Source organism: Ciconia boyciana, chromosome 6, assembly GCF_034638445.1.
Source record: "Ciconia boyciana chromosome 6, ASM3463844v1, whole genome shotgun sequence".
Lineage (NCBI taxonomy): Eukaryota > Metazoa > Chordata > Aves > Ciconiiformes > Ciconiidae > Ciconia > Ciconia boyciana.
Genome location: NC_132939.1, coordinates 21,643,604 through 21,670,035, shown reverse-complemented (window position 1 = coordinate 21,670,035; position 26,432 = coordinate 21,643,604). Strand labels below are relative to the sequence as shown.

The 26,432-nt window shown below is 40.7% G+C and overlaps 1 protein-coding gene across 2 annotated transcripts in view; it reads right to left on the bottom strand.

Annotated features, from left to right (window-relative positions):
* The window catches only part of LRP5 (LDL receptor related protein 5), a 166,550-nt gene that overhangs the window by 45,191 nt on the left and 94,927 nt on the right, over positions 1 to 26,432 (bottom strand). For both annotated transcript variants that reach the window (XM_072864750.1, XM_072864751.1), the window contains exon 8: positions 457 to 673. In XM_072864750.1, coding sequence (XP_072720851.1) covers positions 457 to 673 — 217 coding nt within the window. The remainder of the gene's footprint in view (positions 1 to 456; positions 674 to 26,432) is intronic.

Sequence of the window (26,432 nt, the reverse complement as noted above, 5' to 3'; positions counted from 1 at the left end):
GTTAATATTTAAGTGCCACATGCTTTGACGTGACGTTGTCACAGCCACTAACTCTGCCTATACCACCCGACATAGTAAAAAGCATTCTGCTAACCGAACATCACTGGGACTTTGTACTTGAAGAAAAGAGCAATAGAAAATGGAGCAATTCTGTGAGCACCAAAAGTAATGATTCCTATAGATTGGAGGCAGGAATAAAATTCTCCTCACAAAAATTCAAAGAGTGTAGTGGAAGCTGTGTAACACTTATGTCAAATGTCACTAAAAACTGGAAGCCCATACTTTTCCAACACTGTATTTTCCCAGCTTTACAAACAATAGCTGCAGTTTTCCTTTAAAATGATTCAAACATATGAGACCACAGTTAATCTCATTACAAGCGATCAACAGTTGCTTAATGAAAGCAAGCACACCTAGAAACTACTATAGATCCATCCTATGATCGCTCATGCTTACCAAACACTTTGGTAACACTTGTTGCTTTAAGGCCCATTAAATCTGGCAGCTGATCAATAATGATGTCTCTGCTAGCCTTTATCTTGTGAACTCTTTCAATGCTTCGTCTCTGCCAGTCAGTCCAGTAGATGTAATCTCCCAGCAGCGTGAACCCAAATATATGTGGAAGCTTATCTTCTAGGAGGGTTTTCCTCATTGTTCCATCAACGTTTATGACCTGCGGGATGCACAAGAAAAAAGGAAAAAATAATCTCTACTGTGGGTACAATTAAAATGGCAATATCAATCATATTTTGACAACTCCTCTATTTTTATGCAAGAACCTCCTGAAATTCACAGCATGCTTCTTCTAAAAGAACGTACCTCTAGGTTTCTTGAAAGAGAAATATATTGGAATGACAAGACTGAAAGTGGCTTATCTCACCCATTCTCCACTGAAAAACCTAAGCAATGTGAATTTAACTTGCATCAGTTTGAACCTGCAAAGACCACTGCAAAGGGAGTGGGTTTTGGGATGGGAGTGAGGTTCGGGAGATTTTTAATCTCCATGCATGTCTTGGTCTCACCACTGAACTCCCTCCCTTGAAACAAGGGATTGCTGGAGTGACCTTCAGCACTCAGTCACAGGGAACAGAGGCCAACAGAATTCTTTCAGGACACAATAAGGCCATGTAGAATCTGCACTTTCTTAAATTTTGGTTTTTTACCATAAAAGAATTAAGTTTTTCTCACTCTTGTGATAAGCGAGATCTTTACGATGTGGAGTAAGTATTGACTTATGTAAATTTGTATTCCTAAAACTTCAGAGAAAGCGAAATAGTATTGGAGATGGAATAAGCCCCACAGATATATATATATACACGCTATTTGTTAATTATTTCATAACCAATTACTAGAATGACCTCATGCTACCCCACTTTGCTTGGCATAAGGAAAGAGATTCATATAGTCTGACCCTGATCAATAATCATTGGGCAAGATAAGAAATTAAAATGTCCACACACAGTTCCCCATGCCACACACCTAAAGTCACCTCCATCTACTACACAAACTGCAATAATCTTTTCAATCATCCAGACATCTCTTACCCATGGCAAAGAGTGTATATTTATAATACCCGCAAAATATCTATCTGCCAAATCCCCAGATTCCTCCCCATCCTACTTCTTGCAATTGGTAGCTGCAAAGTAACTACAATATTTTTAAGGTGCTACTTGAAAATTTATACTGTGAGCAGCATTAAGTTCGGTATCATATTAAAACCAAAACAAAAGACCACAAATTAAGACAGTTTATTTTCCAATGTGATTCAATCAAATCTCCATTTGTTGCTAGAAATGCTTCACATGTGGACAACTGCTGTGCTTTAATTTAGGCTACCATGGCTTGTGATTGAGGTTTTAAATAGTCTCCTCTTTACTATTATTCGGAAATTATTTGCTTATTCAGACTCAAAATACTAAACCTGTACCTTGTAGTTGATTAAGTTGCCTTCACTGTGCAACACTTCTTGTGATTTAAAGATAGCTATGGTCATTTCAACACTGTATTCCCCCAACTTTTAAATTGCTAAGTGTTTAACCAATATTTATTTCTTATTGAAAATGTCTATAACTTAAATGCAATGTAATATTAAACCATTAAATGCCTAACAATATTGTGGGCAGTCAAAATCAACCATCAGTTTTACCAGAATTTAATACAGATATGATAAAACAGTAAATTGTAAGGCTCTGTCCATACATGGTAAGCAGCAGAAGCACCTACAATTTCTTTTTTTAACATGACCAATGACAATCACCACATCTTATTAAATTAGCATGTGAATTTCAGGGTGTTCACACACACCCATGGTAGATATCCAAATAAATTAAAAAATGAAATCTCCACTTTGAAACCTTATAATACTTTAGAAATTTATGGAAACAACATGCATTTCTTCCCTGACACAGTTAATTTGGGCACAACATTTCCCCTTTAGAGAAACACAAATAAGATGTGCTCACCAATTTTATTATATGAATTTTATCTGAACAAAACCGTTAAATGCTAGCACACTGTATTGGGTTTGCATGTCAAGGTTTTGGTAGTGGGAGGGGCTACAGGGATGGCTTCTGTGAGAAGCTGCTAGAAGCTTCCCCCATGTCAGAAAGAGCCAGTGCCAGCTGGCTCCAAGACAGACGCGCCGCTGACCAAAGCTGAGCCCATCAGCAACAGCGGTAGTGCCTCTGTGATAACATATTTAAGAAGGGGGGGAAAAAAACCTGCTGGGCAGCAGCAGCTGGAGAGAGTGAGAATATGTGAGAGAAACAACTCTGCAGACACCAAGGTCAGTGAAGAAGGAGGGGGAGGAGGTGCTCCAGGCACCGGAGCAGAGATTCCCCTGCAGCCCATGGTGAAGGCCACAGTGAGGCAGGTTGTCCCTCTGCAGCCCATGGAGGTTAACAGTGGAGCAGATATTCATCTGCAGCCCGTGGAGGACCCCACGCTGGAGCAGGTGGATGCACCTGAAGGAGGCTGTGACCCTGTGGAGAGCTCCTGCTGGAGCAGGCTCCTGGCAGGACCTGTGACCCCATGAAGAGAGAAGCCCATGCTGGAGCAGGTTTGGTGGCAGGACTTGTGATCCTGTGGGGGACCCATGCTGGAGCAGTCTGCTCCTGAAGGACTGCACCCTGTGGAAAGGACACATGCTGGAGCAGTTCATGAAGAACTGAAGCTCGTGGGAAGGGCTCAGGTTGGAGAAGTTCATGGAGGACTGTCTCCTGTGGGAGGGACCCCATGCTGGAGCAGGGGAAGAGTGCAAGGAGTCCTCCCCCTGAGGAGGGAGTGGCAGAGACAACCTCTGATGAGCTGACCGCAACCCCCACTCCCTGTCCCCCTGTGCCACTGCAGGGGGGGGCGGTTAGAGAAAATTGTGAGTGAAGTTGAGCCCGGGAAGAAGGGAGGAGTAGGGGGAAGGTGTTTTAACATTTGGTTTTGTTTCTCTTTACTCTACTCTGATTTGATTGGCAATAAATTAAATTAATTTCTCTGGGTCGAGTCTGTTTTGCCTGTGACGGTAACTGGTGAGTGATGTCTCCCTGTCCTTATCTTGACCCACAAGCCTTTCATTATATTTTCTCTCCCCTGTCCAGCTGAGGAGGGGGAGTGATAGAATGGCTTGGTGGGCACCTGGCGTCCAGCCAAGGTCAACACACCACACACACATAGGACACGCACTAGATCCTCCAGCCACCAGCCAAACAGCAGAGGTGAACAGTCAACTACTGCATCCTATTTACCTATGCTATACACACAAATCATCACTATAACAGTCTATCGTGCAACGCTAGAGTGCAGATGTCTTCAACCGCAGAGGAAAACAACTTCATGAGAACTTTAAGACTATCTAGCAGCTTATGTGAATTTGAATGCATGCTACAATGTAAATCTCTGGATTCCTTCCAGATAAAAAGCCTCCTGCTGGAGACAGTTAAAATTAACACTGACATTCCTGAAAACTAAGTTCAGAGGAGCTTTGTGTCAGCCCATTAACCTACAATTCTTCTACTACTTGATGAAGTAGCAGAGACTGAAGATTAATGTCTTTTTATTTTGTTGAGCTAAATAGAGTACATTACAAAAAGGCTATTTCTGTGGTTAAAAGCCAAATGGTTCTGCAATTATCTCATTACATCATGTCCAGGCAAACCCCAAATGCTCACTTATTTAAAACAGTATCAATCCCACAGGCAATACTCTGGGTTCAAAAGTTCATCATGCATACTCAGGTGCTGCAGCCAAACTGGTGCCACACTAAGTAAAGACGACACCATTTCCTTTAAAACAATGCATCAGCAAGATGATGATCAAACTACCACATTTCCAACTACTTTTACAGATACGGACAGTAAAAGTACAATTCAAATAACTAGAGCTGCTGACTAAAATACACCAGATGAAGACTGGATCCAAGGATGCAGAAACACATGTTATTTAAATCCATGCACATCTGTGGATGTTGCAGATGACACCAAGCTGTTGAACTTCATGAACCTGATGAAGTTCAACAAGGCCAAGTGCAAGGTCCTGCACGTGGGTCAGGGCAATCCCTAGTATCAGTACAGACTGGGGGATGAATGGATTGAGCAGGCCTGCCGCGAAGGACTTGGGGATACTGGTGGATGAAAAATTAGACATGAGCTGGCAATGTGTGCTTGCAGCCCAGAAAGCCAATCATGTCTTGGGCTGCATAAGTAGCGTGGCCAGCAGTCGAGGGAAGCGATTCTCCCCCTTTACACTGCTCTCTTGAGACCCCACCTGGAGTACTGCATCCAGCTCTGGGGTCCCCAGTACAAGACAGACATGGACCTGTTAGAGCGGGTCCACAGGAGGGCCACAAAAATAATCAGAGGGCTGGAAGGCTTCTGCTATGAAGAAGGGCTGAGAGCTGCGGTTGTTCAGCTTGGAGAAGAGAAGGCTCTAGGGAGACCTTATTGCAGCATTCCTACATTGTATGGCTGTTCAAGTATAGTGGGAATGGAGATCCAAAATGTGGAATCAGACAGCAATATGGCTTATATTTTGGCTAAGGCGGCGATGGAGTAAGTGTTTTCTCTCTCTCTCCCAAACATCCCTACCCCCAATCCTGTGGGCAGAACACCTACGAGTCCAAGCAGGCTTCCCTTGGATGCAGAAGGACAGCTCTGACTTAAGAGGATTTTTCTGTGCCATGGGAAATCGAGCCCTCTCAGTGGTAGCTAATCCGTGGCAACAGGCAGGAAACGCTAACTAATCATTAGACTATCTTCTAGTAGCAGCCAGGGCAAAGCTTGAACAGTGAGCTGTCGCATGCAGTTCAATATAGGTACACACACATAGTTCAAATTTTTGTATGTATGTAAAAATATGTACAAGTATTGTACACACACAATACTTCAAATTTTGCTGCCATCCATCTTCCCAGAGATTCACCTCCACTCTAGCATATTAACCGAAACCACGAGGATGCAAAATAAAAATCTACAAGCAGGCCTCACAATATGGCCAAAAGCACAATTCCTTTCACTAAAATGGCACAGCTAATAAAATACTGTATTAACTCATCATTTAATATCTGAAATGGTGTGTAGCCTGCTGACTGTAGCCAAAGGGAAGTTGTTAAGGTGCATTCCTTATCATTTAGCACAAAGAGACTAGAATAGGCTTTTTTCTACTCAGGGGTTTTTGTCCTCTTTCTATAACTAATAAATGGGTCTTGACTCGTGTCAAAGGATAGACTGAACACTAAATCTGCTGTGTTTTCCATATGAAACACTGAAAGCCCCCCCTTGAACAGAGGCACACACTAAAAGCCCCTTATTAATCTTAAGACTTCAATGACAAATCTCTTAATGAGGCATTGCCAAGCTCAGCTAAAATCTGTTGTGGGCAAAATGAAATCAACATCAAACACCTTAATGAAGTGAATTACACAAAAAACATGATAAGGTGATAAGGTGTGATTTTTTTTTTTAGATGCTGCTGCAGTGTATGCAAAATGATTTAACAAATATTTCCAAATATAACACTCAAAAGCTCTTGGCTCTTTGAAGAAGATTAAAGTAAAACAATGCAATTAAATTCTACACATCAGCATGATTCATGTAGTCAAGTTATATTTTAGTTGCACCTGTGAAAAAAACATCTATTCAGCATACATATAGGATGTCTTCGGACAGAACAACAAAGAGAACTCGGACACTTTGCTCCTATATTTAATTTATTAAGATAAACCAAAATTTATTCAATTGCTACAGACAAAGCTGTAGTCAAATGGAAACCAATTCTTGGGCTGAGCTAAATCACTATGTGAGCAGTAAGCAGACATAGCAGGTTGGCAAGTGTAAAAAGACATGACTGCCATATTATTAGGAGACCCATGTTGTGGGCTTGTGGGTCTATGACTCTTCTCTTGTGGATCTAATTCCTCTTCCCCTGTGGAAGAAGAGAGCTACACTTTCTTTTGCCGTGAGGGTGACTGAGAACTGGAACAGGTTGCCCAGGGAGGTTGTGGAGCCTCCATCCTTGGAGATATTCAAAAGCTGCCTGGTCATGGTCCTGGGCAACTGCCTCTAGGTGGCCCTGCTTGAGCACGTGAGTTGGACCAGATGACCTCCAGAGGTCCCTTCCAACCTCAACCATTCTGTGATTCTGTGAATGGCTTCTAATGATTCTCACTGGAAGACTCTAAGCAGGCATCTCAAGTGAACAATACTTAGTCATCTTTGGCTGGAGAAAGAACTTGTGAGACAACTCATGTGGGTGGCAGTCAACAGGCAAAGAAAAAGACAAAGAAAAATGGAGAGAAGTGGAAAACTCCAGAGGGTAAAGAAGCCTGCCCCAGAAACAGAAGAGTGAAGCAGCTGTGAGCAGTCTGTACCACAGCCTATATTCAGCTGAGTATAAGCCATTCATTAACATTTCCACCTTTCATCAATGCTTTGGGATAAAAGCAAAGTCCTTTTTTTTTTTTTTTTTTTTTTTGTCTGAAGGGGCTTAATGCCAGGCATATATTGGCAGACACTGGCAAGCAGAAAAGAGAATAACATTAAAACAAACAGTACCAGAACCCATATGTCAAAAAGGGGGGGGGAATGGATGGACAACAGACACATCTGGCCATTTTCCACAGAAAAAGACTACTTGAGTCTCTTAGCAATCTGTTGCCTCAAACACTTGAGTAAGACTCGAGAATTTAGAAAGCAGTTCCTCATTGTTGTCAATAATTTCTGTCTACCTTGACAATATTTAGGCTACCTGGTAAAAGCTGCCTCATAAACAAAATTCATCAGTTTTCTACTGTTATTACGTTTCACGGATTAATCCTACATGTACTATTGTGTCTCTTCTTTCAGATCATTCTCATTTCAGGTAAGTTTTGATGTTGATGTACATTTTTATTATTATTTTCTGAACTGCCACGTTGCTTAGGTGTTAGTGTTGGTTGCCAATTGCAAAGTATCAGCACCCACCTACATTTAGAATAAGCTATGAACCAAGAGAGCATGGAGAACAAATCTATACAACATCATGACTGAAACACCTCTACTCAACTGTGGATATCAATTTGCCATTTGCAAATACACGTAGTGACACACCACAACCCTTTTCTTGCATATTCTTTTCCCTACTCTAAGAGACATTTGAACATGATGGCATGCTTCAAAACTCCTTAAAAAGGGAAAAAGTTAAACACAAACATTCTCATAATAATTTATGGCAGCTGGTGGCTAGACCCTAAAACATAGAGGATCTACTGAATTAGTATTTCAGTTTTATTTTTAGGTAAAAGTTGCTTATTTAATACACTTCAGGGAAATTTTACCTTCTGTAAATACTTTTTCATTCTGAAATGTTGATCACTATGAGTTAAGTTTGAAGGGGCATGCAACAACTCTGAAATTTGAAATATGCCTTTCCAACCTATAGTTAACTAGTTTGGGAAAGGTGAAGAAGAATTTAAACTTCTTACAATAATATTTTTTAAATGCACATATCTTAATTTTTCTCACTTCTCTCTTGATTTCCCTTTTTTTCAAAGGGATTTGAATAGTTCTGTAAGATCTTTACCCTCTCCTTTCCAAATCCAAACATCTTCCCAACTCTATAAAAAGTCTGTGGAAATAGCACATCATATAAATATTTACTATATTGTACTCCTGCTGATGAAATTGGGACTGCAAGCACATTTATAACCTATATGTACAACAGGAAGGAAAGGTAAAATAAGGAGGTTGATATGAGAAAAAAATTGTGGTAAACTTTTGAGTCCAAAAAACAAATCAGCAATTTCAGTAGCCAACTAGAATTCCTTAAAAAGTCAAAAGGATGTCAGGAATAACAGCTACACTTGATCGTGAAGTAGAAAGTGGCACCAGTGCTGGCCAACCTTTCCAAAGACTTGCCTCCTGTCCAATGTTACCATGCTAACATTAACTTGAAATGAACTAAAAATTAAGCTAAATGTAGTATTTACTACTCCTATTTTTCTCCTTTTTGTTTGCTTACCAAAATATACGTGGATTTTTAATTTTATTTTTTTAAATCATCTTTTATCTTACAGACAATGAGAGGTCCGTCAACAATTGATTGAGAAATACTGGTCTAGTCATGACCTCCTCTTGTCATCTTTCCATCTCTGTTCTACATACAATGCTAGGTCTCATGCAGTCAACCTCTGTCCACAGTAAACTAAGATTAAACTAGAAGTGTTTTGTCCATCATAGTGGGACCTCTTGCTCAGAACTGAGCTTCTTAGTCTTTCCTTGGAGAAACATAACATTTTCATTTTCTTAACCTCACCACAGTGCAATTATCAGAAGCCACTTGTAGTTCTTCACATCCTCTTCATACTGAGATAGGCACATACAGTGCTTCAGACAGCCAAATGATGAATCCTTTATGCTCTAAGTCACCAGAAGAGTCACATATAGGAATTCCATTGGAAGTCAAAGGTTAAAAGAATAGACCCTAGATTAGTTGACATGTCCATCTATTCATGGCACTACACCTTGAAGAATGGATGCTTTTATCCTAATTTAATAATGGATTAGCCAAGGCTCATGTACCTCCCTTAGTTATTCCTCAGAAATTGAATCAAAGTTCTCTCATTAAACAAATATTTCTATCAAAGGGAGACAGATGAAATACTAATCCAGTACAAATACAACCAAAGGCAGCAGGCATACAATGCCTCCTTGGAGGGAGGCAATGAAAGTCTAAGGACTCCTGTATGCATCTACAAATATTCACTCAGTTCCTCATCTCATGAAACCTCCTGGCCCAAGTAAACAGCAAATTCTGATCAAGATTCCCTCCTATTTGTACCGTTTATAGAAACACTGCATTAGACTAATCCAATAAATCCAGTCTTACATACCACCGTGTAGAGGGTGTATGTCAAGAAAGCACAAGTAAAAGCCACGCACAGAAACCTAAACTAGGTTGTCCACAGTTAGCTGGAGTATCAACAGCTGTACAGGGCCCAGGCTAAGATACTGTGCTAACACAACTACATTGCTAGCTCCTGCAGAACTAAGTCAGGTACCTCAGCACAGGCCTCTCACAGCTGAAATGTATCTGCTGAAAGTGCAGATCACGGCAAGACTCCTCCTGCCTTGATAAGATGCCTACACTCCACTGTCACTTGGGATAAGCAATACTATCAATCATATTTACTTGAGACACTATTAACATTAGTAAGTTATGCAAGGTAGCATTCAGAGTTTATCAACCAAATGTAGTTACCAGATGGTCTCCCGCCCCTGCAAATGGTTAAAAAGTCAAAACACATAACTTTTGGCCAGCACAATCTTGATCTGTTTTCAAATAAAGCTAACCTTTCCTTCTCAGGCCAAAGCCTGGCAGGACAGACAGACCCTTAGAGGATGTTCTGAAGCTCAGTCCATTAGGTTCACCACAGGAAACCAAGTCCTGCACAGCTGAAGGCCCTGTCTCTGATGACTGTGGTACAGAATGTGTTTTGAGGTCTTGCATAGAGAGGGTGCCACTACTTCTGCAGCTGAAGCTCAAACTCTTTTGTAACACAGGAAGATGCTCCATTACATTGCTCTCTCTTCAGCCACCCTCTCTGGAGGTCAGACCATGAGCTGAATTGCCCAGAATCTTACATTTTTCACGTAGATCTCACAACTGTATGAGCTAACTGTTCCACCCCAGTTCTTAAACAGCTTTTTCACCAGACAAGCTCAGTGTACTTTAACAAAAAGAAAAATAACACCATCCTGTTCTCCTGACAGGACAACGGAGGCATAGGAAAGAACTTGCCTTGAATCATCAACCAACACTGAGAACTCGAGAGACTCAAGGGCCAACCTAGCATTGGATTCACCACACCACAGTGCCTCCCTTCCCATTCTCAGGTAAGTGTGGCAGAAAACATATCAGACTGAAAAATATTAACCTTTTTGGCTGGTTATTTTTCAGCTGGATCGGTTCCCTGCTGTGGTTTTCTATGTGCTTGCACAGACTGCTATGCCAGCCAGAACAGAGCAGGAACACACTATAAATGGTACAAATAGGAGGGAATCTTGATCAGAATTTGCTGTTTACTTGGGCCAGGAGGTTTCACGAGATGAGGAACTGAGTGAATATTTGTAGATGCATACCACCAAATAACCTCACCTTTCAAGTGAGGTTAATGTGCAACATTTTCCACTTACTGGAAGAAACATAAATAAATAAATAGCCTCCCCACGGTTCATATACAGGGCTGGTTTCACTCAAAAGAATATAAATTCTTCAGTCCATATCACACAGCTTATTTTCAATCCAAGGCCCTAGGCCTAATCAGCAGAGAGAGAGAATGTGTAGAAGGCTCCTGAGAGTAGACCTATGTAAGGTTGTTCATCAAGAGCTTCCTAGATCAAACCAATATGAAATAGTGGAGTCAAAAGTTTAGCTGAAATTTAGGATGACCTTTCAGCTTACAAGACAGATTTTTGGGGCATGATTCCCTGTACCCCAACATAAGTAAGTAAAAGAGGTTTATTTAGCATCTACTGATGGGAGAAGAGCAGACATACACAACGTCTTCAGGAAGTTAGCTACAGTCAACTGCAACTTGCAAGCTTCTTCTCTGCCTTTATCAGGCTGGTCTAAGATCATAATTAAGAACTCCACTCCAAAAGAAAAGTACCTAAGAGTCCTCTCTATTCGAAGTTGAGCAGTTAACTCGGGTATTGGGAGGATGGTTTGGTTTTATGGCTCAAACACTAGACAAAGATGGACTCCAGTGTGTAACCTCAAGTAAGTCAAAAAATCTCTGCAAACATTATTTCTCCACGTGCATAACACCAATAAAATTTTTTCCTCTTTTCTGAACCCTGCCTTGTCTGTTCAAACTGCTTCTCAATACCAAATAAAGGAGCCAAGCTAATTCATCTTTCAGAGCACAGCTTAAAATTTGGCAGGCAGTGCTGCTCAGGCCAGTTTGAGCAGATTCCACCTTGCCTATGGCCCCTCATTCCCCTATTCATACTGACACCTTCTTGCCATGTCAGCGCAACTACTTGTGTGGCAGAAAACATATCAGACTGAAAAATATTAATCTTTTTGGCTGGTTATTTTTCAGCTGGATCGGTTCCCTGCTGTGGTTTTCTATGTGCTTGCACAGACTGCTATGCCAGCCAGAACAGAGCAGGAACACACTATGATAGAGGGACAGCAGGGACTGCCTGCAGCCACTGGTGCAAAGAACTTCTGTTAACACCATCGTCAGCGATGTAACAGACCCATGGGAACGGTACGTCTATAGTGTGCCTTAAACAGTAACAAGAGGAGTTCTTTCCTTTTGAAACAGTAGGAGTGATTGTATACTTAAAATTAATTGGGGGACATATTCTAAAATAATAAATACATTAAATAATTGAAGACTTGTATGTTATATAGTTGATAATTGTACATTAGAGGGCTGACAGTTAATTAGAAACAAATAATAAAGCTTGTGCTCTCTTATTCCTATGCAAATGCCCCAAAAGCTCGTATTAATGTGAAACCAGCACTATTTGAAGACACTCAATCCCAGGTGAAAGGGGCAAAAAACAATCTGTGCATGCGACTGAGCCACCCACGGGGCATGTCTGCAAAGCCAAGCAATAAAAACTGACCCAACACCACCTCTCATCTGTAATCTGCCCACTAATGACTCTCTCCCGCAATAACTAAAATAAAAAACTCCAGGCTCACTTTCAAATTATTATGTGTGAAAGGTGAGGAGCCTGATGACAGGGGAGAAGAGCACAGTTTTTTCACCCTGAACTTGCAGAGGAGGCAAGGATTCCACCTGCTTGCATTCCAAGATTTATCTTTCTGCCCTGTATTCCCTTGACCTTGCAAACACTGGATTGGGGCAAAACCTCATCTTTCCAAACAGAGATTGCAAGATGATGCTTCTAAGCCTAGAAAGGTTCAGCAGAGAACTAGGATTCAATTTTAAAGGGGTGGAGAGAAAAATCTATGTGAATTTGAACTATAAATTTTTTTAAAGAATTCATTAATGACAGTATTTCCCTCCCTGAAGGCCAGCACAACTGAAAACCTGGTATTACAGGAGATTGGGCTTGCAAGAAAAGGACAATGAAATACCAGTAACCATATTTTTATGGTTTTGGATTGGAGGGCTTGTTTTTAGAAGGATGGTTATTTCTAAAATAGTTGTTTCTGTAGCATACAAGCAACTGCAACCATGGCAGCCCAGGCTAGAACAATAGTGATGTACATTAAAGTACAGTAAATGTGATAGTACATTAAAGCATTTCATGTGAGACACAAATACACTCCTCTAACAGTACATTTTAATATAGGTAAAGGGCAAAGACAGAAATGCTGATCACTAAACTCTTAGCTCCCAGGCACCCAAACTATACCGAACAATTGTTGCCTTGCCATGTCAAGGGAAAACCCCTGAGTTTAAAAATACTTGAAAAATGAGCGAGTAGTTCAGGTAAATAGTGTATGCAATACCCAGCTTTTCCTCTTCTGTAGACACCTGTTTTGGTTCACTGTTGGAGTCAGATACTAGGAGTAGATCGACTTTGGCCTGACCCCAGATGCCCTTTTTTAAGTTCTAACTCAATAATGTAATAGGAAATCCTGAAAAGAACAAGTAAAAGTTGCCTTAGAAAGAAAGACTGGAAATGATCATCTGAGCAAAGTGTTTCCTACCTTCTGATCCTAATTAGGAAGGGAAGAATCTCCAAATTAGAATCCTCTCTGACCCTGAGCTCAAGTATGATTTTAGCAGTACTCACACTCAAATACAAGGGATCACAGGATATAATCAGCTGCACCCACTTCTCCTTGCTAATGCCTCTTCAAACAATGCAACCCTCAAGTACAAGAAGAGAGAGAGAGTTGGAACTGATTAATGCACACCCAAAGCTGTGCGTCTCATTAGTAGTAAGCAGAGTTTGCATCTAGACAGAACATGACATTTCTGGTTTATAATACTTCCAATAGACAGAGAAATAAGAGGTGGAAAGGAAGGGAGAATGGAGACAAATGCAAATACTGTACAATATTAAAGGCTTTGGAGGAACTCTGACAAATATGATATGCACGTACAGCAGTAAGCACAACAGCATTCACCTTAGATGCAACTTTTATCTGCTACTGTAACATAAAGGCATAACTCTACTACAGTACTTGTTTATGTGAGTATCTTTAAGAATATATGGCATTACACTGCCTTTTTTTTTTTTTTTTTGAAAGCAGCATAAAAGCATGCATTCTAAATTAAACGAAAATATTTGCAGTCATATTATCGGTCTACTTTCCAATATTCCTACAGAAAGCTTACAAATTAATCAGAAACATGCTTAAGCTTTATTTAAACCTGCTGGAACTTCTGACAACAATAAAAAAAGCTTAAAGGAATCATTGGTAAGCTGCCTATGAAAACGCACAAAAAACCCTAAATTCTGCATGAAATTCCTGAAATAAGCATTTATTTTGAAACAAAAAAAAAGTGAACAATCACCAAAAAAAGGTTACTTCTGAACAAGGATCTGAGCTACAAATACTTAGATTTGCAAACAAAGTATGTTCATTTAATTTAATCCTAAAGGAAATTTATTCAACGTACATTACAGATAATTATTTTAACCTTGTTAAAATAATCAAATTTTATGTACTCAAAATTATAAACTGTAACAAGGCAAAAAAGCATGAGGCCATTTTAAACTTAGCCTCTTTCGCTGGCCTCATCCATTAACACGAATACTATTAAGGATTTAGCTTTAATTGGAAATGACAGCCTTTACTAACATTTCATAGAAAACCCCGGCTAATTTAACTGCCAGGTTGGTTCCTTGAATTCTAAAACATTAATCTGGTCCTGAGGGATGGACACTATAATTTAAGTCATTCTACAAGGAGGGCTGGATCACTCCTGATCTTGCTTGAGTGACACAGAAGTATTCACCTCTCCTGTGTTCAGTTCCAACCTAGCTATGTCAGCCTTGCCTGAACTAAGGCTTCAAAAAGAAAGCAGCAGTTCATCTCAGTACAGAGAATGAAGCCAATACAAACTTTTCTTCATTTTTTAAACAATGAATTAGAGAGAAGCCTATTCTCAGCTCAGAAGAGGTCAATGGCACAACTGAAAGATGTTGCAGGGGTATTCAGAGAAGTCCATTTAGGAATCAGACATCTAATATTAGAAAAGAAATCACATTCTCCTGGAAAATGAATCTAAAAGCTGCTTCTGTGAAAACAGTTACATAATCAAAGAATGTTTTCTGAAAATATTTTTGTGCAAAAAGAAAAAAAAATCTTACCACTTTCCAGCCAAGAAAAATTGAAGTATGGTAACTCAAACAGTATTATTTCTTCTCAAGTTAGTACCCCTATAAATATGTATTAAGATTTCCAATTCCCTTTGCTTGCTTCTGTCAGAGGTATGTGAAGGCAAGAAACTGGTTCTCCTGGCTCTCACTGATAAACTATTTGATATGTTTCTGTCCTGGTTTTGGCTGGGATAGAGATAATTTTCTTCCTAGTAGCTGGTATACTGGTGTGTTTTGGATTTTAGTATGAGAATAATAGTGATAACACACTGATGTTTTAGTTGTTGCTCAGTAATGTTTACACTAGTCAAGGACTTTTCAGCTAGTCATGCTCTGCCAGGCGCACAAGAAACTGGGAGGAGGCACAGCCAGGATAGTTGATCCAAACTGACCAAAGGGCTATTCCATACCATATGACATCATGTTCAGTATATAAACTGGGGGAGTTGGCCGGGGGGCAGTGATCACTGCTTGGGGACTGGCTGGGCATCATTCAGCGGGTGGTGAGCGGTTGTATCACTTGTTTTTTTTCCTGAGTTTTGTTCCTCTCTCACTCTCTTGTTCTTTTTGTTCTCATTACAATTTATTATTATTATTATTTTGTTCCAATTATTAAGCTGTTCTTATCTCAACCCACAAGTTTTCTTACTTTTGCTCTTCCAATTCTCTCCCCCATCCCACCGGTGGCGGGGGAGGGTGAGCGAGTGGCTGTGTGGTACTTAATTGCCAACTGGGGCTAAACCACAACAGTTTCCTAGGAAAAAGTTCTTCAACCTGCTGCTTCCCTTGCTTTGGATTAAGAGCTACAAAAGCCAGTGTTATTTGACAGGTATCCCATGAGAAGGGTTAAGTTTTTTTCCCCAGGTGAATGCTTGGCTCCACATACTTGAGAAAATTTAAGCCAGGGGTAAAGGTTTAAGATGTTCATTTACCTCTCTCAACATAAGCTGAGGCTATAATTTTATTACACAATAGCCCCACAACTTCATGATCATTTTAAGCCACTGGAAGATATGGTCCAAGAACCTCTCCTACCCATCAGCCTTTGCAGCTCATTCTCATTTCCTTCTACACCAGCATATGCATTTCTGTGGCTGTACAGTCAGATAGACCAAGGATTTGATTCAGGGTAAAACGAACTTCTTTTCCTGTCCTCTCTCAGCTATAGTGCTGACTTAAACCAATCTCAACACTTCGGTGTAAATCTGGTTTGAAGGCTTTCATCTCCAAATCAGAAATGCCATGGCCACCTGAAGCAAAGTGCTCTCATGAATTTTTTTCCACCAATTTTACTCAGAAAGCACTGAAGGGCTAGGTTTGTATCAGTGAGTTTTATACCACATCACGCGTTGTCTTTCCACAGCTACCATAATAAGGGATTTACACCAGTGTTGTGGACTCTGGGTAATGCATCAGAAACACAGCACTCCTGCCTGACCCAGGATGTATGCTATCAGGTGACCTGTGGCGTGTGTGATTAAAGTCCAACTGAAGAAACACTTTAAAGCTGTAGCTAGCAAGGAAACTTGAATGAGCCACTCTGAAGCACAAGAAAGGCACACTCTTCTCCTGCATTCCAGTTTCAGCCTTTCAAAACAACTGGATGTTGTCAACTGCTTAAAATGATAGAAATATGGTAAAGAACTATATATATTGACCATTAGTTTATTTTTGTGGGTGTAATACACTCTACATCATATAAATATATTTTTCTTGATTACCCTTGGACAAAACAGTCAAGTAGAACTTGAAGCACACATAATACTGCTTTTTCATTTAGCCTTTTCTGCAGTAAGGGCAATGACATGGTCACACCCATGTCAAATCAAACACATTTCTACATAGTATGCACCAACATATGTCTACAGTTTATTCAACCCCTTCTGCCAATCCTGTGATCTCTTAGCTGAAATTAAATTGTGTTTGAGTGTTCATTCAAAGGTTGTACATGAAGGCTGGAGAATCAGGCTGACAGGAACCTCGTAAAGTTCAACAAGGAGAACTGCAAAGTCTAGCACCTGGGGAGGAACAACCCATGGCACCTATATATGCTGGGGGCCACCCAGCTGGAAAGCAGCTTGGCAGAAAAGGACCTGGGGGTCCTGGTGGACACCAAGTTGAACATGAGTCAGCGATGTGCCTTTGCTGCAAAGAAGGCTAATGGTATTCTGGGCTGCATTAGGAGTGTTGCCAGCAGATCAAAGGAGGCGATCCTTCTCCTCTACTCAGCACTGGTGAGGCTACCCCAGGAGTACTGTGTCCAGTTCTTGGCTCCTCAGCACAAGAGACATGTGGACATGTTGGTGTGAGTCTAGCAAAAGGCTATGAAAATGATTAAGGGACTGGACCATCTCTCTTATGAGAAAAGGCTGAGAAAGCTGGGCCTGTTTAGCCTGGAGGAGAGAAGGCTCGGGGGGAAATCTCATGAATGTATGTAAATACCTGCAGGAAGGGTGTGAAAAAGATGGAGCCAGGCTCTTTTCAGTGGTACCCAATGACAGGGCCAGAGGCAATGGGCACAGATTGAAACACAGGAGGTTCCCTCTGAACATCAGAAAATACTTTTTCATTGTGAGGGTGACCAAGCACTGGCACAGGTTGCCCAGGGAGGCTGTGGAGTCTCCATCCTTGGAGATACTCAAAAGTCATCTGGGTCCTGGGCAACCAAAAAGTCATGGTTCTGAGCAACCAACTCTAGGTGGCCCTGCTTGAACACAGGGGCTGGACATGATGACCTCCAGACGTCCCTTCCCACCTCAATCATTCTGTGATTCTGTGTGACTGCTGTTTTGTGAAGTTTTTTTATTCTGAAAAATAAGCAGAGATGAGTGCTTCTCACCTCCGTTATTTGCACTCGATCTTGTACCCTGTAAATCCCTCCACGCTGTGGTCTCCAGCACATATGGAATGCATTGCGAACATACAATCTGCCAGCTGTGGTGGCGACTGAGAACCGCAACGCTGTTATAAAACAAGAAACTTCAATCCCAGTTTTGGTGCAACTATGTTAATAAGCCGCAAACATAACCATAACAACAACAAAAATTCTCTGCATTTTCTTTTTCTTTAGATTGATTTAATTAGATTAAGTGGAAAAAAAAAGCTGCACCTTGGTAAGTTAAGTTACAGAACTTTTAATTTTTCTTCTATATTAAAAAAAAATCTTTCAAAACCTAGTTTTATAAGGTAAACTTAGATTTCAGATCTATTTCCAGGTGTTGTTTAAAACATATGTCTTGTTAACAATATACCATTTCTGTTTGGTTTTGCTACCTATAGGTTATTACTATCCCATAGGTGTAAAGTCCCCCATACGTAGCCAGAAGCTGCATCTTTCTAGATAGTGTTTGTAAGGATATTTTGAAGTAATAATCTCATAATAGATGACACACCCACTCTTGAAATCTTATTTCTCTTCACAGTCCCCCATCTTTGCATACACTCGATGAGCCATTTAGTAGTAGAAGAGGAAGAACCTCTGCAGTATTATCACAGATTTAATCAAGACTTCCTTTTTGTCAGATCTATATGGTCCAATTCAATTAAAAACCCTCACCTTATCACATTAGAAAAACCTGAGGAATTGTTGATGTAGTTGGGCAAACCTGCATGCCATATGTCAAACTAGCAGGATACTCCATACCAAGGATGTCCTGGATCTAAAAGTTATTTTGCCGTTGTAACAAAAAAACTTCCTGACAACAACAGCTTGGTACCAAAGAGAAAAACAAACCTATTTCTCTCACTCAGTGCTGCATGGGCTCAGGAGACTCTTGAGATCTTAGTTTGAGACATGAGGATCAGACCCAGCTTTTGAAAGATCAGAGAACAGATTACTAGTTAACAAATATTTCTCAGATATATCACTACCCTCCTCTTAGTATTTATTTTACATTTATTGATTTTAGAAAAGCACTTGCATACTCTAAGTTTGCCCTTCCTAGAGCTTGTGAATGCTCTAGGAAGGTTAATGAAAGCAAGTCACTTAGCTGCCCTGTGATCCAAATTATAGAAAAAGCACATGACTGGGGGCAGGAGCTTCCTAACACAAGACCATGGTTTCAGTGGCTCCCAGTGCCCTGTTCGCTGCACTACAGCACTTATTTCCCCCAGCCTCTGCAGGCTTATGCACCTCCTTTATGCATACACTTGTGGAGGATGTAAAAGCCTTTCTCCTCTAAGAAAAGGTCTATTTTTATAAGGGAACAAACACATTTTAAAAAAAAAAAAGTGTAACATCTGATTTTGGTGTTGTGCTTGCCATGTTCTCTTCATAAACTGTACTGAGTGAGTATCCAAGCTCCTTTTTTTGGTTGTTTAGTCAAGATGTAGTCTTCCTCAACATACCACAGCTAATATTCCACTCATTCCTTTAGCCAACTTTAAAACAAAGCAGCTCGTAAAAAGGCTAGACAGTCTGTTTTAGCTACCTTCTGCCTTTTCATTTAAGAAGTCTGCTGCAAAAGCACACCAGCTATTCAGAACGAGACACTGTGCTGCATTCATACTTCACGCGTATAATCACTCCCTCCAGCCTCTCACTCAAGGGTCAAGTCCAGCTCCAGAGAATGCTGGCTGAGGTCCACCTCTCAGGAAACATGCCACTTGCGAGGCTCTAGGTATAAGGCTCCCAGTACCAGCTGAAATATATTAATGGGCTGTGGAGACACCCCCTTTACCAGAGATCTCTGTCAACCCCACAGGGTAGTAATCGCTCAGTTAACAACCTCAGTATTTGCCAATGGCGGGGTTTTTTTCATTATAATCTCCACCAAGTTTGCAGGCCTGCAAAAAGACCTGATTTCAGTTTTCATGGACACAAATATTCAACTTGTTTTCTAAAGATAGATTTAAACTTTGGCATAAAGTGCAGAGCCCCAACACTTGTGAAGCATTCTACCCCTGTTCCAAAAAGGGCTCAGCATTCCTGCTATCCTTTTGATCTCATACCTTGCACAGCACTTCTGGCTTTAAGGTTGCTGTACCATTCAGTGGAAAGCACAGAATGAAAGGATGTAAGAGTTTCAGGGATGAGACCGGCCTCATCAAAAAGCTAGGCCCTCAGATGTCCACCTGCACATCTGGTTTTTGTGGGTTTATTTATTTATTATATTTATAATTAGCTGAAAGGGATTCATTTCTATTCACCATTTCACCCGTAGTGGTTTACAACTCCATTGTAAAACACTTTGAAATAGCTACAAAAACAAATAGCTGCAAAACCAAAAACCACAGACCCTTAATTGCAATAAAGTGGCAATGAAGGCATTCTCCAATCAGACAAACCATTCAGAAGGCTCTCTGGGGACCAAAAAAGACTTCTCTAAATAGCTATGGATAAAATAGAATTTTTACGGTCTCCATTACCCTATGGGAAGGAAAAACCTACAGCCGGCTGCATCTTGATACAGTTCTGCTTAGCACTGTTCATAGAGAGAAAACAAGTATTAGTAATTAGTCTGTGATGTGAGCTTCAACAGTGATACACATCAGCATCAGAATTCCTTCTTAAAAAAGGAGAAAGTCATCATATCATGTAGCCTTCCAGCAATTAAGTTTATCTGATGCAGTATTTTCCCTGAGGAAAATACTAGGAGGCACCTAGTGCCTTCACCATTGCTGATAGAACAACGTCAATGAGGAGTTGCAAGCCACAGACCACCCAACAGACTTCTACTCTGACACAGATTGGAAAAACAGCGTAAGTAATTTCCACTGTGATATTTAACGTCAATCATCTAAGTTTTGGAAAGACAAAGCTGACTTGTGTGTTCAGAAACAAATAATAATTAGAGACACACTTGTGTATGTGAGCAGACACCTGGATGCTTTCTGCTGATAAATGCATTTGAAATATGGCTGCCCATGTCAACAATCATGAAAACAATCTGTAGATAGGCACAGGTATCAGACAGGGCAAGTGAGGATCAGAGATTTAGTCCCAGAAAATAGGAAATACCTTGCAGTACAGCTCCTCTATGCTCTGGTGTGTCCTTCCCCATAGAGCAGAGAATTCTCAAAGTAGCTGTGAAGCCTCAATAACTCCTGGGTAGTTTGGTGTCACTGTCAGTGGCACAGATGCATAATTTTTTTTCTTTCTGCAGATCCAGGCTCAAGTTTAAACACCAGCAACACAGTTTTGTTGTTTTCTAGATTCTATTTTAACATGGCAAGTTGTGGTCACTGCTCAGGAAGAGCTCAAATGGGACCTGGTTAGTTTGCAGTCTCTGAGAGGGACCAGCAGATATGTGCTTCTTGTTTTGGGGAGAAGGAAAGAGGGGGTTTTTTGCCAGTTTACTGCAAGCAACACCCAGTCAAAACTGTGGGATCTGACTGTGGTCACCTCGACTTTTGAGAGCCACAGGATCTTTCTCCTCTTCACCAAGTCAATTCTGATATGACCAGGATCCACATTACCTTCTCAACCAGAGTAAAAGGAGGAGTTGCGTGGAGAACTCGTGTCCCAGCAGAGCTCAAGGAAGGGAAGCAAAGGAGAACCAGAGTGACAGATGCAAAGGTGGCTGAGTCCATCTGCCTGTCTGGAGCAGAGAAGATAAAGACACAAAGACTGCCATATGCTAAGCAGCTGCAGTTCTGTCTAGTTTGGGGACCAGTAGACTTACTGGACCTGCCTTTCAGAAGATGCCATCTCCTGAAGAACAGGCTGCATAACAGGACAAAGAAGGGCTGCTTCTGTGAAAACAGTTTATTGACCTGATGGAAAAGATAATGCCATCTTTAACTGACAAGGATGAGGATCAATATAACATGGAGGCTGTACGTACTCTGTAATGTTGGAAGTCTCTTGTTCCCTCAGACAGAGGACAGACACTCACAGTAGGTAGGGAGGTAAGCTTCATGTAGCTGGAGCAGGGAAATGATAATGTTCATAATTCCTCTAAGAGTTCTTCCATAAAGTGGGATGAAACACATTTTAAACATGTATAAACTTGTCCTTCACAGGATGTTTGCATACACAGCTGCTAAGACCATTAATGTGCCCTCAGATCTTGTAGCAGGTTACAGAAATTATCATCACTGTACCCTCCTATTAAGTGGTAACTGGGGGAAGTTTCTGGCCTTGGTCTTCACTTAACAAAGAGGGCACAAAAATCCCAATTTCCCAGTGCACTCATACTTCATTTCCAGAATGATGTTTGTTTATTGAAGCGGGGTAGGTAGAAATAAAGGACAAAAGGGGAAGCATGTAAGATACGTCCAAATTCCCCTTAAGAGGTGCACTGGAAAGCTGAAAAAGCAAGCAAGGAAAAAGAATGACTCCTGCTTTGTTTTGATAAAGAAGAACTTGACTAGGTCAACACAGGTTTTAACATCTAAATTAAAGAATGGGAACAACTTCTTCAAGAATGGGATTAAAAAAATTATCTTGTCAGCATGGAAAAGTGGAGGAAAGGGCAGAACCGAATGCGGTTGGAACATAGCCAACATTAAATATTTATTAAAGAACCCTGCAAACAAGAACTAAATCACTAATTGCACCTGCAGTGATAACCTCATCACTTTCTCCAAATCCCATCCCTCCTGATTCTACAAACTTCTAGAGACTCACAAACCTGTTTTATTGCATGTGTGGAAGAAATGGGATGCTAGAGTGGGAAGACTTCTTCCTTTCTTCCTGCTACTGGCCACCTCTAAGACTGAACTAGTCTCTTCATTTCAGTGCCTCTGTCTCTCCCTCTCCCCTTTTGTTTTGGCTGTTTAGCTTTGGGGCTTGGTGGGTGGCTGCTTGGGTGTTGTGGGGGGCTTTTTGTTTGTTTAGGGTCTTTTGTAACTTGTACTATTTGGCATTTTACTTAAATCTTCAGCTCTTGAGAGGGACTGGGTGGGAATCTTGGCTTAAATTCTAATATAAATGTTTCAAGTATTCTGAGTTTCAGAGAAATTTTTAAAATGTAACATGAACCCCTGAAAGGCTTAAAAGAAAAGGGCAAAAGGCAAGTTATAAAAAGTCATTTTAAGTCTCCATTTTTAAGCAGATCTTCTTTAGGGAGAAAAGCTGTTTCATACATGAGCTGCACTGCCTGGGGCAATGGGACAAACCCGTCGTCTGGGTTTAGTAATACTGGAACAGCCACACACTGTGTTTTCAGGCTGTGACTGGCATTAGCAAGATTCACAGTCTTCATTAGGAATCAAAAAAATAATCTTAACTTTGTCCCTATTGGGAACTTTCTCATGAAAGCATGCCTTGAGTAAGGGCTGAGAAAGAGTTTCAGGATCTGGCTACATGTATGTGTGTGCATATGTATAAACACAGATATATATGTACGTACATACCTACATATTTGTATGTGTGTACATGTAAGTGCATATGTGTGTTTTCAGAAACCCTGTTTCCTATTGGAAGATTCAAAGACACAAATAACCCACCCATGGACAAATCAGTTACATATTCTTTACTTCTCAAGCCAAATTTTCCTGGTGATATATAATGAGATTTTACATACTTTGTGCCTCATTGACTAATTAGATCAGTGCAGGCTACTCACCCTGTCCCTCCCTTTTTGTAGTAGGGACTTTCATTGCCTGTAGCTACACAAGTGTGGCTGCTTTTGCCAAATACTTGGAGATACTGCTAATGGCTTAATTTGAACTCCACATTGCTGTATATTGGTATGGGGGGGTGGGGTGTATTTTAATCCATATTGCGATTGCTTTGATGTTGTTTGTAATGAGGAGTATGTTTTTATTTATACATATCAGAGCTGTTATAGGAATCTGTGCTTCCCAAAGGATTAGATTTCCACTATCAAACAAACACAGTGTATACTTAGAAGAAGGGGAAGGCTAACTAGAGGTCAATTTTCCACTCACAAGCTACAGTGCTTAGCCTCTTTCGCAGTTCTTTCCATCCACAGATCCAAACACTTTGTACAGAAAATAAGTTATCCCCACCTTGCATGCAAGGAAACTGAGTCAGGACACTGCCACACACTGCTGTAGGTCACATGGATAGTTAATGCAGAATTAGTAGAGTCAGAGGACCCACTGCTGCCTTCAGATTGACACTGCCACCCACACATTTTGAAAAAATACACAGGAACTACCAGAAATAAGGATCCATCATTTTCACGTCCCTGACAGGCAGCGCATAAGAGGGCAGGAAAGAAAAAAAGCTGAGGGGAAGGTTTGGCTGAAGATGTTTTTAAAAGGAATACAAAAAATGTAACCAGGGGAATGTGTATGGCTCTTATTACTTCTCCTACTTCCAAACGCTGAGGCCACAAACTACAGCACTACTTTTTTCTCCCCTAAGAAGCTCAAAGTCCATGTACAAATTATTACAGACTCTTGAAATCAGGCATTTATGCCAGACGCAAGAATGAAACTGTACCTCTACAATACAGCAAATGGTATCTCATTGCTAATCTCCAAGGTCAAGTCCTTAGTACCCAAGATGGACATGACTGTTTTGGGGAAAAAAAAGCCCCATCATTAAATGAAGTTTCTGGCGCAGCTCACTTCCACGGAAATTAAAGCCTAACTGAGTACCAGGTCTTACTGTATGAAAGCCTGGAAAATAAATCTGTCTTGCCAAAGTGAGTTTTGCCTCCCAGTTGTCATTTTGAGAGTGCTGCAGAGGCTTTTATCATTTCAGGTTCACAAATTCCTCTTAGCCTCACTTAAACGTTTAGTTTTAATATGAGGATCTTTTAAAATTACAATATCTGACCACTTGCAACGGGAGAAGAACTTCTCAGAGTACTTTGTGGACACTCCAGAGCTTCCTTTTCAGAATGAAACTTGTGCTTGGGGTAGATCTTTGTCTCTTCATATTTATTCAGTGTTTTGTTTTGACCGATGTAGTTGTTTATGATCATTATAGTATCCTGGTGGAAAGAAATTATGAGGGTGAAAGTGGAGGGGAAGGAGAGTGACAGTGTTACAACACTCCAGATCTGGTAGAAAAGATACTTCTACAGACCCTTCAGCATCTTCTGAAAACAGTCAGATTCACTGCAGAACTTCAGAAGGAAGAGGGCTCACAGTTAATAAATGGAGAACCTGGATGCTCCTGGCTGACAGAACTGCATTCTTCACTCACAGGTGTGTGAGAAAACGGGAGTTTTTCTCTGACCCAGTGAGTGGTCCATATTCTAAGCACTCTTTAGATACTAAGAAAGCTGCTGCAGTTGCTCATTTTTTTAAGGAATGCAAACTCCATCTGAATAAATTCTCCCAGTACTGCTGCTGGACAGGTCTAAACTATATCATTCTCCTATGACCCAACTGACCAAGCTGAGGTGGCAATGCACCTCATTAGAGCAGAGGGTAAGGACAGATAGACACCCACCCAGCCTGGTGTGCCCGGCACTGCGATAACCCCAGCTGAGCACATAGGGTCTTACCTGCTACAGAGAATGGCTTAATGCCACGTCTGAACCATCCTTGCTGAACTACTGTCAGCAAGGATGACAAGCCAGGTCACGAGGATGCTGCAGAAAACCCTGTGTGTCAGCAGAGGTACAGTCTCATGGAGGACCTCTCCCCCGATTTTATTAAACAAGGGTGAAAACCAGAGAGAGTAATCTAAACAGACCAAAATAATTAATTTTCTACTTCAAGTTACTGGGTTGACATAAAAGAACAGCATTTATAACAACCGTTCCGTGCGTCTATTGGAAATGTATGCTTTTTTTGAGCCTGAGGACATGGGAGGAGGCAGCCACTGTGACTACAAAAACATCAGTTTCCTGTTTAAATTTGGGACCATATTTAGACTTGATGGCTTATTGTCTGAGAGGTTTCTCTGGATAGAGGGAAGGTTTGTTTGGTTGGTTGTATTAGGGATAAAGCAGTTTCCTGACTGGGATCACAGTGTTTATATTTGTCAATTTTATTCTGATTGTGAGTAAAAAAATCAACTAATTTACTCAAACACTGCCTGTGGTGAATTTGTTCAGTACATCCAATCCCAATTCCTTTTTTAAAAGAATTGGTCATTTCCACACAAAAAATATTTCAAATTTTGGGAATGCCTGGACTATGCAGCTGTTACATAGTAAACTATTAGATACTCAAAGGAAGTTCCTATCATAAAGGAAGCTGAAGCTGGTTTGATCAGAAGTTGGAGACTTCCCATGACCTTCCACTGCCTGTATCTTAATGCCAATGTGTGAGTTCCAACTGTATATTCAACACAAGGGACTTTTACCTACCCCTTGACTGTGAACAGCTGACACTGCCCACTCAGTTTGTTCTCTAAGGAACTGTCAAAAGCAGCTGCAACATGGAGAAAAAAATACTTGCAAAAAGCTAGGGTGAAAAATTTCACCCCCTTATTTGGAAAGATACCAGGGTGAGAAGTTGACAAGCGACATGCCTTTGGCTTGTCTAGTACTCACCTCTCCAAAGCAGAAGAAATCTGAGAACTTATTGAAATGAATTTCATTTCACTGTTTGCTGGGGTCTCTAATGGAGAAGCTTGAGTCCATTTACTTTAAAGCACCAAGGCTGAAAAAGACAGCTGTTCTCAAGTTGATTCACCAATGGATTAGTCGCTCTAGAACTCAAAGAAGGGCAAAGACCTGGATGTTATCAGAATAAACTGTTTGAGCCTCATCTGCTGACATAAACTTGTCAGATGTTTATAGATGTCAGATGTATATAGATGCATAAGAGCTCTTC